Consider the following 10,554-nt stretch of genomic DNA (forward strand, 5'->3'; position numbering starts at 1 on the left):
CTTTGGTGGGCACCTGGTGTCCAGCAAGGGTCACCCCACCACAGCAACACAAATACAAGGGCTGAACACATGTATAGCTTTATTTAAGAGTTAAATGATTTTCTATGGATAGATGATTTTTTCAAATCGTTGACACCTTAGTTTATGTTCTCCAGACCCTGAAAAAGAAAAAATAACAGCTATATATTTGTGTCATTCTTGCCATTAATGTGCAATAGGACATATCTGAAAATACAGATTTTCAAACAATATTTAATTACCCAGGTCTTAATTAGAACAAAATTAAAATGCACATCCCCAGAGGCAGGCCAGCTGCAGGTATCGAGGGAGATCTGATAAGAGCAACCAGTGCCCACCTCAGCGGCCATGCCAGAGCTCGGGGATGGGGGAGCAGCCCCTGGGTCGCGGTTCCCCCCGGCGGTACCTGCCCAGCGCCCCCAAACCTGCCTTAGACACATAGTGTTTGTTGACACCCGACAGCCGCCGGTCCCTTTCCATCAGCGTCCACTCGTAGGGATAGCGGGCGATCCTCTTCTCCTGTAGGCACAGAACTGCCCGTTAAGGGTCGGGCAGGGGCTCCCGAGGGAAGGCGGACTAAGGGGAGCCCCGGGAGGAAGGGATCCCAGAGGAATGAAGGGGACTGGGGGATAAGGGCGGCCCCGGTGGGGAAGCGGAGCCTCAGGGTCCCGGATCCCGGGACCTGCCGGCCCGCCCCGCGCTGACCTTGCCGCCGTTACACAAGCGGTGCATGAAGATGGTGGACAGGCCGGGGATGCTGAGGCAGACGCCCATGATGGCCATGCCGGGCAGGATCTCGTACCACATCCCGCCGGTGCCGGTGCTGGCGCTGCTGTCGGTGTCGGTGCCGCTGCCCCTGTGCCCAGTGCCGGGGCACTCCCGGCCTGCCCCGCGCCCTTCCCGGCCTGCCCCGCGCCCCCTCACACCCTAGCAGGCCCGAGCGGGCAGCGGGAGCGACGGCGCTGCCGGGGAACAGCCCCTGGCAATAAACGAGGCCGTGTTCGTGTCCCGGTTCGCCTGATACAGCTCTCGGTCCCGGTCGCGGCCGCTGACCCCACCGAGATCAGCAGTGGCGGGCGCGGTGCACGCTGGGAGTGGTAGTCCGGCGGAGGCAGCGGCTCCTTTAAGGCACGGTCTCGCGAGAGGCGGCGGTGATTGGGTGCGCGCGGCGCAGCCCGGGCCGGAGTCAGGATCGGGATCGGGATGAAGGAGGACAAGGAGAACGCCAGGCCCAAGGAGCGGCGCGGGGCCTCCGCCGGGCCGGGCGTTCTGCTGGCCGCGGGACCAGGCTCGGGCCCCGTCGCCGGCACGGACGGCAGGGCCGGCGGCGCCGAGCTCGATCGCTTGGAGCGGCCCAAGGACAAGAAGGAGACGCTCAGCAAGGTGGGGCCTGCGCGCCGCCGGGAACGGCGCCCTCCCCGGTAACGGGGCTCACCCTCTGTAACGGGCCCCTCCTCCCTCCGGTAACAGGGCTCCCCCTCTGTAACGGGACCTTCCCCCGCTAACGGGCCGCTTGCGGGGGCCTCCTGGGACGGGACGTGTCGGGGGAGGCGCGGTAATGACTCGTCCCCGGCGCTGCCGCCGCCCTGAGCGCCGGTCCTGCCGTGCCGCAGGTGGTGATCCGCCGGCTGCCGCCCAGCCTGACGAAGGAGCAGCTGGAGGAGCACCTGCAGCCTCTGCCCGAGCACGACTACTTCGAGTTCTTCGCGAACGACTCCAGGTACGGCCGCCTGCCCAGTCCGGGCTCTCCCGGGAGCCGCTGCTACCGCCAGCCGGGCCCGAGTGGCGCCGCCGCCTCGTCAGCGCAGCGCTCTCGGTTTGTGTCTCTGCAGCTTGTACCCGCACATGTTCTCGAGAGCCTACATCAACTTCAAGAACCAGGAAGACATAGTCCTCTTCCGGGATCGCTTCGACGGCTACGTCTTTGTCGATCACAAAGGTAAGTGATGGATGTTTCTGCTTCCCTGCTGTCTGTGCTGTGTGCTGGCTGAGTTTTGGAGGGGTGGGTGTGAGCAGCCACGTCTGACTTGTTTGGGTTTAGTGCCTCAAAAACAGTTCCAATACCTGTAGAAATATTTACATACATAGATCTGATAACATCTAGGTCCTTTAAATGAGCTGGTTTGCAGTGTAACAGCGCACTGTTTGCCATAGTCAGCTGCATTCGTGCAGCCATAAATGTAGTGTTCTTGTCAGAAGATGACACTTTAAAGCCTGCCTGTCACGTGTTACAATCTGCTATATTTTGTCAGAAATTGAGATTTGCTTCAGTTGTAGTGACTTAAAATATTCTTTCTTGCACAGTGAATACAGAGCCTGTAGGATGAGGCTATTACATGGTGTGGTGCTGCTGAGGTGGTAGAACTGGCAAGTCATGGCTAATCTTAAATCTAGTATGTCCTTCTGTCAGCCTGTGAATTTGCTGGTTCGTTAGTATAGTGAGAGTGTTAAGGTCATGAATTCTGATGTCTGTAGAGTGGTTTATTTTTTTATTAAATGGTTTTCCAAATACAAAAATGTTTTTTTGCTGTATAAGTAGACTCTTCTAGTATTGCATATTTCTTGTGAGACTTACCTTTCTGCTTTAGATATGGACAATATAATCTATTTTATATCCGTTTCATCTTTATTTTAATGTATTTTTTCTCTCAACAGGTCAGGAATATGCTGCCATAGTTGAGTTTGCTCCTTTCCAAAAAGCTGCAAAAAAGAAGAGTAAGAAAAAGGATGCCAAAACTGGAACTATTGAAGATGGTATAATAGCAAGCTAGTTTGTTTTTGCATGTGTAGATTTGAAACTCTTAGCAGTAATTTGAATGTAATGTTTTTACTGTGACACTATAGTTCCACCAATAGGATGTTTGCTAAATTATATGTGAAGTTTATGAGCACTGCTTTGTCAGCTAGAAATCTATTAAATATGATTGTCCCAGACAAACATAATAAAGCAGCTCATTTGAGAGCTGCTAACTTATGAAAAGGTGGCATACAAACAACCCTGCTGAAGTAAATGTAACTGAGCAGTGCATGATGTAAATGCTTTTCATGCTACAGTATCTCTTCTTTTTCCCCCCTTTTTTCCCTTCTCTTCTGTGTAGATCCAGAATACAAGAAGTTTTTGGAAAGTTACAGTGCAGATGATGAAAAATTAACCTCCACTCCTGAAACTTTGTTGGAGGAAATAGAGGCAAGAAACAAAGAGCTAATAGGTATGGAAATCTATGTACTATAGTTGCATTTTCCTAGATCACAAAGAAACAAATATGTTTTGTAATTTGAAGCTCAGCCTGGAGGAGACTGAATTCTTTTGTGTGCCTGCTTACTATTCGTTAAACGTTTAGGCTAATATTATTGTGTGTTTTGTTTTGTTCTCATGCTCTGAATTCTTCTGTAGGTATAGGTTTTAGATGACAAAGTTCCTTCCTGTTGCAGATGTTTGTTAGCCAGAGCAGGCTGTGGAGTGGCTGCATTTCAGTGAGATGCAGTGGTGTTTCGTGCACAGTGCTGTGATCAGTGATGTTCCATGCAGGCACAAGTTAAGATATAGTGTGGTTGGGTAAAATATCACCAAAAAAAAAGATCAAGTTGGTCTTTTAAAGTATCTTACAGAGATCTCTTTAAAAATGAGAGTGTCTGGAAAAAGCCTAATGCAGACTGAATGTAGAGATAGGTGTAAGGGATATTTTATTAATTTCCTATTAATATCCTAAAGAAGTTTATAGAATCCTAATAGCTGCCACTGTTTGGAGATAGGTTTGGAATATTTGTTTCACTGCTGTATTGCTGTATGACAGGCAGGGGAATGTGTAAGGCTGCTTCACTTTATATAGAGCTCTGTTGTAGGTATTGCAATATTGGATAAGGCAAAATATTTACATTTTTTTAATCTGTTCTCCAGCTAAAAAGACTACTCCTTTATTGAACTTCTTGAAAAATAAACAGGTAAGACTTACCTCCAGAATTTTTTTGTTGTTTGCAAGTACAATTTGCTCATTGTATGTTGACACATTTCTGCCCTTCCTTTTGAAGAAGGAGCTTTTGACCCAAACTGTCAACTTCTGGTTCATATATTTTAAAGGAGTAGAGTGTTGGAATGCTGGTGCTTTGTGTACATTCTGGTCACAGCAAAACACCTTTTTTTGCACTGACAAAACAGATTCCATTTAGTGCTTCCATTTTTAGTGCAGTATGGCTGAGGTCCTTGTAGATGATCTTTCTCCTAGCACATAATGTTATTTTAACTTCTAGCAATGGAGAAAATCAGAGGTGGGGTAAATTTAATTAAAATTTGAATGATAAAGGCTGAGGCCAGTGATGTATTTGAGTTTTTTAAGACAGTACAAATTAAGGCTTATGATAAAAAAATACTGCTGCAACATGTTCAGGTTCACAGCAACAACAGAGATGACTCTTTTAAAAAAGAGGCAGCATTGAGGTGAGTTGTTTGATGGCTTAAAGAGATGTTTTCTGCTGTGGAGAGACAGTTTCTCTTTGTTTTTACATACACAGAGGCTGAGAGAAGAAAAAAGAGAGGAGAGAAGGAGGAGAGAATTAGAAAGAAAAAGACAAAGAGAAGAAGAAAGAAGAAAATGGAAAGAAGAGGAGAGAAGGAAGAGAAAAGAAGCAGAAAAATTGAAGAAGGTAGACAGATGCCCAGAAAAAGAAAGAGACAGATCAAAAGAAGAACCAAAGATTAAGGTCTAGAACAGTTCTTTATTATAAACTGTTACACTCCCTTTCCCCTATTATTTGTATATCAGTCTCAAAATGTACTTTGGGTATTGTGTGAAGAATCATATGAGTTTGGTGTTAGTAAATGACCAATTTTTTTGTAATATTCAGTAGTAGGCATTGTAAAGGTTTACATGCTGTAATGTTTCATAGTCATACTTAAAGTTTTTGTCATGTGACTGTTGTACATGCTGCGGTAAACAGGATTGTGAATTCACTATGGAATGGAGACTATTTTTAAGCTTTCTAAAACACCTGGTTTAGGAGAAAAATCCTAGTCTGCTGTGTGAATAATGCTTACTCATACACTCCAGCTTCTAGAAATACTGTGATTTGCAGTAATATTTCTTTAATGTTTACTTCTTACTGGACTGTGGTTCCTTTGATGCAATTTCGGTGTTGTGCCAGACAATATGTGTTAGAGTGAGCTTTTTAGTTGAGACTTCTGTTTTCTTTGTAGCTACTTAAGAAGCCTGAAAAAGATGAAAAAGACTTGGAGAGAAAAGAAAAATCCAAGAAACTGGAAAGAGAGACTCTGAGGGAGGAAAAAAATGCGAGTAGTGCATCTGCCAAACGATCTGATGGGGAGACAAAAGAAGAGAAGGCAAAAAAGTATTCTAGTACTTGCTATAAATATATATATCTCTAACTTGTTTCTTGATTGTACTGAGGCTTAGGCTGCTCTGCCATGGCCATGTTTTGAAATTCCTTTCAAATGCTTTTTCTCATATAAGGCATGAGCTGTGTTCTCTGTGCCAGTGCACATCCCCATGATTACAGAGAGCTCTGTCAATTACCTGGAAATTTTTCATTAGTGGACAGATTTTAATATTTTTACAACTCATTATAGGAACTCCACTAAGGAAGCCCATATGTAGGTGAATGCAGCAGGCTGTGAGCACTGTCCTTGCAATGAGATAATTATTATAACCATGGCAAGAGAAAAGGTGTTCTCCAGTTACCAGTACCTCTAAGTCTTGTAAAAAGTCAAAGTGGAAAATGTAATTCTCAACAGCTCCGTGATCTGTTTGAGGTTCAGTTCTGCCATGTGAGAAATACAGATAAGACAGACAAATTCAGATGTTTTTTTCAAAGCCAGGAGAGACTCAGCCAGCTGTGCAAGTAGGAGGCTGGGCAACTCTAGTGGTCAGTGTCCTTCTCTGGCTGTCATGCATGACTTGGGCTATCACAGCCTCCCAAGAGCTCCCTAGTACCTGCCAGTGTGTCATCTTCCTATTGCACATTTACACCACTATTACATTGATCTCCCAGCTCTGTTTGATGAATCTTTTGAGCTTAATTTTCAGTTTTGTTTTCATACAGATCAGAAGATGAGTGTGTAAAGGACTACAGGGACCGAGATAGAGATTTTGACAGAGACAGAGAATATGAGAGAGCACAGAGAGAGAAACTGAGACGCCAAGAAGAGGAGCGTCGGAGGCAGAAAGAGCGCTATGAGAAAGAGAAGGTTTTTAGAAGAAAAGAGGAAGAGGTGAAAAAGGAGAGAGACTTACTCAGAGAAAAGGGAAAGAAAAGTGATCTTACAGACTTTGCCAGCAACACGGACAAATCTGAGAAAGTAACCAAAGACGATAAAAAAGAGGATACAATTAAGAGGGATCGTATCAGAAACAAGGTGCTGGATTTCTTTAAATTCACGTGTTGATTCATAGAGATCTGTGGTTTTAGGATAAAAGCACTTCAAGGAAAGAACCATGTGGTTTCTCTGTTTAAACTTCTCCCTGGTCTGCAACAAACTCTGCCGTTGCTAGAAATGTCCACTAAAATTTGCTTAACAGTGGTGTTTCTTGTCACTGTGTAAGAACTAATCCAAGAAAACATGGGTTAAATTGTAATACACTGATCCCTTTTTATTTGCTGACTTTGCCATAGGCTGTCTCTTTAAGGTGTTGGTAGAGTATCAGTAATCTGTTTGTGTCTGCTGATCTTATGATGCCTGAAAATGTATCTCAAAGTGGGAGTGTGATTGAACAGGTTCCTTAAAATTGGGAGTGTGATCGAACAGGTTCCTTAAAATAGGAAACTGTAACTTGCAGAATATGACACATGCTCTAGGTTCAGGAAATAATGTCTTGAGTGTAAAATCTGTTTTTGCAGTATCTCTGTGCTTGTTTTCTGTATCACTTAAGACATTGTCAGGTACAAATGAAACTCAAGGTTTTGAAACTTTGAGGTTGGCCTCTCTTCTGAGAGGATGTGAGCTGAACTCAACAGGAAACTCATTACAAGTAACCTCAACTGTGAGCAGTGTTCATTGTGGTTTAACAGGGATGTTGCTTTACAACAGAGACAACCTTGATTTGGGACAATTGAAGTTACTTTGCCACCACTGTGGAATAATTAAACTTAGCCTGAAAAGTTTGAATTTGAGCCATTTCTAATATCATAGAAATGATGCCATAATAACCCTGAGAGCAGGGAGTTATGAAAGAATCTAAATAGTTTTGATTTATTTCAGGATCGCCCAGCAATGCAGCTGTACCAGCCCGGGGCCCGAAGCCGGAGCAGATTGTGTCAGTATGAAGACAGTGCTGCAAAGCCCCCAGATCAGGGAGTGGATAAGAAACAAGAGGGTGAGAGCAGTCACACGAAGGAAGAGGAGTGACTGATGTGCCAGCCTTATGTGTTCTGACTGTCTGTGCAGCCAAAGAGCATGTACTACGCAATCCAGAAGTGCCTTCGGAGTGAAAAAGGAACAAAGGAAGAAAAGGGGGCATTGTGCTGTTGGATGTTTCTGGTTAAAGAACCTCAGTTGTAGATTCCAAATTTGAAATGTGTTCTCATTGTAATATTTTCAGTTATTTGAACTTACTTTCCCAGCATCTAACTACAGCAGAGAAGAGAATCTGTGCAAAATAGACTTTATGGCCTTAAGTTTGATAATAAAATCAGTTGTGGTCAGGAGGGAATGACACCTGGATCAAAAGCCAGAGCTCTATTCTAAGGCAATTAGAGCCAGTGTTGGATACACTTAAGCAGAGCAAGCTTGGAGTTGCCTGGAGTTAACACAGGTGTTGCTGTGTTCTGTGGTGCTCCTACGTGAGGCAGTGAAAGCTGAAGTGTGTCAGTTTAGCACTGAGACACATACACAGGCTGGGGCTGTTGAGGTACCAGTGGATAGGAGCCTTTTGGCACACAAGGAGCAGAACATCTGGCAGTGCAATAACCATGTTAGGGAGGGAGAGACCATCCTCTTCAGTGGTTCTCTACATAAAGTAACTTAAGTTGGAGTGTATGAATAAGCTGGCTTAATAGTTGAATATGACTTTATAAATTCTCATGTAAAGTCTCCCTACATTGAAATGCTTATTTTTCATCAAATGTAGCTGGTTTGGGCATCCTGTTCTTTTCCAGCATCTTCCCTTCACTCAAGTCTGAGACGTTTCTGAACTCCTGCCCTCTCGGAACTGCTTCCTCTTCCCTCATAACTTGAAGTGTTGTTTTACAGCCCAGAACGAGACTTCGCCAGTAACAGGTCCTCCCAAGCTAGCGAATTTTAGCCATAGCTGTTTTTTGTACTAAACCCAAATAAACTCGCACAAACTCGCTCGGCCGCCGCCGTCCGTCACTGCGTGGGGGCCGCCGGGCCGGCAGGGGGCGCTGCGCCCGCTCCGCCACCGCCGCTCCGCCCCCTTTCCGCCTCCTCGGACGCCGCCATCGCCGGGACGCCGCGCCGCTCCGCGCCATGGTGAGACATCCGCGGCCATCCGCGCCCTCCCGCCGCGCCCCGAGCCCTCTCCCCGGGGCCGCCGCGCTCGGGGGTCCTGGCGGGCGGGCGCCGGGGCGGAGGGAGCGGGAGGGAGCCGGTTGCGCCATTCCCGGCTGGCCGAGGCCTGGCTGGGCCCGCGGCTGTGCCGGGGCTGGGTGAGGCACTGACCGCTGCGCTCTCTTGCAGTCGTCGCACAAGACGTTCAAGATCAAACGCTTCCTCGCCAAGAAGCAGAAGCAGAACCGGCCCATCCCGCAGTGGATCCGCATGAAAACCGGCAATAAGATCAGGTAACGAGCTCGGCCCGTGCTTTCTGAGGAGCTGCGGCCGGGGCAGGACGGGCCGAGGGCGGGAGTCAAGGCGCTGTTTTGTGCCCGGGAGGGCCGTGCCGGGATGGTAGGGCAGGTGAGGCCTCTTGAGGCGGTGTGAGGCTTCCATGCCTTTTTTTTTCTGTAGTGGTTTTGCACCAGTGCTCTGTAAGTGTCTACAGACGTTCAGCAGTGGTACGCGTAGCACTGTGACCTCAAGTGAAAACCTGAACTGTACGTGGGGATGGTTTATTCAAGATTTTATTTTCTGGTAGCTTCTCTGTTCCTGATGTTCCCCTTCCCAATATCTGTCTTCTCTCATAGCCCTTTGGGCTCCTGCATTTTCAAGGAATGGTTCCTGAGCATGGGTACTCTGAGGTTCAGGGAGCAAAGGAAGCAAAGGATTTGTTGGATGTATGGGAAGTCATATTGATAGTATTAAATGCTTGGCACCTGACTGTAGAATTAATTTGTCATAGTTCCTTGCTTTCCTGTTGTATTTGTTCTCGAGCATTGTGCTTAGGGAAATGCTGAGTGCTGTGACACACTGGGTGCACATGGGGGCATGCACAGGGTGGTGCCTGTCCAAGCTCTCTGGTTGAAAACTGCAGCATAGTTTTTTATTTCATACACTCCTTCATCTGGGCTTTTTCAGGCAACAGAATTCTCTCTTTCTCTCTTTGTCCTAAGCAATGAGGAGAGCAGCAGCAGCACTGGCTGGCTCAGGCAGTGACCCAGCACTGGTTCTGTTGCTTGGTTCTGTTCCTGTAGCTGCTCCCACCTTGTTTCTAGGTGGGATCAGCGGTGCGTGCGCTCAGCTGGATCCTTGTCTGCCACGTGCCAAGTTACAGCTGGGTTCTGTTTCAGCTGAATTGCAGTGCTCTGAAATACTTGGCCATAGGAAAGAATAATGGATTTTTGTCTCCTGGCTTGAGTAGTTGGGCCATGGGTTCTGTCCAAGCTTTGTGTTAAAGCAGGCTGCAATTGCAGTGCTTCCTGCTGTGGGAGTGCTGCCATTTTCCTGCTGAGAGCAACTCTGTTAACACTGTCTATGCTTTCATCCACACCGTGGTGAAAGCATTTGTTCTTAACATGGACAAGTACATGCTCACAAATTAATGTGCTTTCATGGAAGAGATTCTTTCCATGTGCTGTTCTGCTTTCATGTTTAGCAAATGTGTGTGTGCACTTTGCTAATTCACTCTGCTTTTGTCCTAGGTACAACTCCAAAAGGAGGCACTGGAGGAGGACCAAACTGGGCTTGTAAGAGAGACTGTCCAGGAGCTCTAATGAACATTGGTCTTTCTGTGTCGGATCGATAACACCTTCAAGTCATTCCTTCTGTGATGCTGGAGTGCAGTCCCCAGTGTGGGGTTTTTATAAGCTGGTCTGGGATGTTGATGTTAACTGGGAAAATCTTTGTATCTGAAACATGGAGACTGTGTTCTATTAGTGTTCTTTCAGGCATCACCGTGAGCATTGACACTGCACAGGCTTACTAATAAATACGGACCTGAATGACTTTGGTTTTGAAAATTATTTCATATGTATATGGTGGGATTGTAACAATCAAATTAATCGTAATGTTAGTTATATTCTCACTTTATATGAGGAACCCTGTCAGCTCTTTTCAGGTAGAGTAGGCTGTGTCTTCCTTTTCACTGACTGTAAACCTTCAGGAGCAAAGTACCAATTAAAAAAAAAAAAAAAGTCAAAATCAGACTTGAAGAAAATCTCTTACAAAATGCAGTACTGTAGAGTGCAGCA

At 46.3% G+C, this 10,554-nt stretch overlaps 3 protein-coding genes across 3 annotated transcripts; 2 read left to right on the forward strand and 1 right to left on the reverse strand.

Moving 5' to 3' along the window:
- Positions 1 to 60: 60 nt before the first annotated feature.
- On the reverse strand, positions 61 to 1,099 carry NDUFA1 (NADH:ubiquinone oxidoreductase subunit A1). Its single transcript, XM_084213053.1, has 3 exons — positions 724 to 1,099; positions 448 to 537; positions 61 to 158 (listed from the first exon to the last, which is right to left on the reverse strand). The coding sequence occupies exons 1-3, from the start codon at positions 823 to 825 to the stop codon at positions 138 to 140; spliced, it is 213 nt and encodes a 70-aa protein (XP_084069179.1). The 5' UTR covers positions 826 to 1,099; the 3' UTR covers positions 61 to 137.
- Positions 1,100 to 1,169: 70 nt separating this feature from the next.
- On the forward strand, positions 1,170 to 8,314 carry UPF3B (UPF3B regulator of nonsense mediated mRNA decay). The gene is made up of 10 exons (XM_084213052.1): positions 1,170 to 1,401; positions 1,632 to 1,738; positions 1,851 to 1,957; positions 2,674 to 2,772; positions 3,117 to 3,227; positions 3,917 to 3,960; positions 4,528 to 4,716; positions 5,210 to 5,361; positions 6,073 to 6,385; positions 7,229 to 8,314. Exons 1-10 carry the CDS (start codon positions 1,222 to 1,224, stop codon positions 7,373 to 7,375), a joined length of 1,449 nt encoding a protein of 482 aa, XP_084069178.1. The 5' UTR covers positions 1,170 to 1,221; the 3' UTR covers positions 7,376 to 8,314.
- A 35-nt stretch (positions 8,315 to 8,349) lies between these two features.
- On the forward strand, positions 8,350 to 10,309 carry RPL39 (ribosomal protein L39). The gene is made up of 3 exons (XM_084213054.1): positions 8,350 to 8,458; positions 8,666 to 8,769; positions 10,006 to 10,309. The coding sequence occupies exons 1-3, from the start codon at positions 8,456 to 8,458 to the stop codon at positions 10,052 to 10,054; spliced, it is 156 nt and encodes a 51-aa protein (XP_084069180.1). The 5' UTR covers positions 8,350 to 8,455; the 3' UTR covers positions 10,055 to 10,309.
- Positions 10,310 to 10,554: the final 245 nt, after the last annotated feature.

This window comes from Fringilla coelebs (assembly GCF_963513975.1).
Source record: "Fringilla coelebs genome assembly, chromosome: 11".
Taxonomy (NCBI): Eukaryota; Metazoa; Chordata; class Aves; order Passeriformes; family Fringillidae; genus Fringilla; species Fringilla coelebs.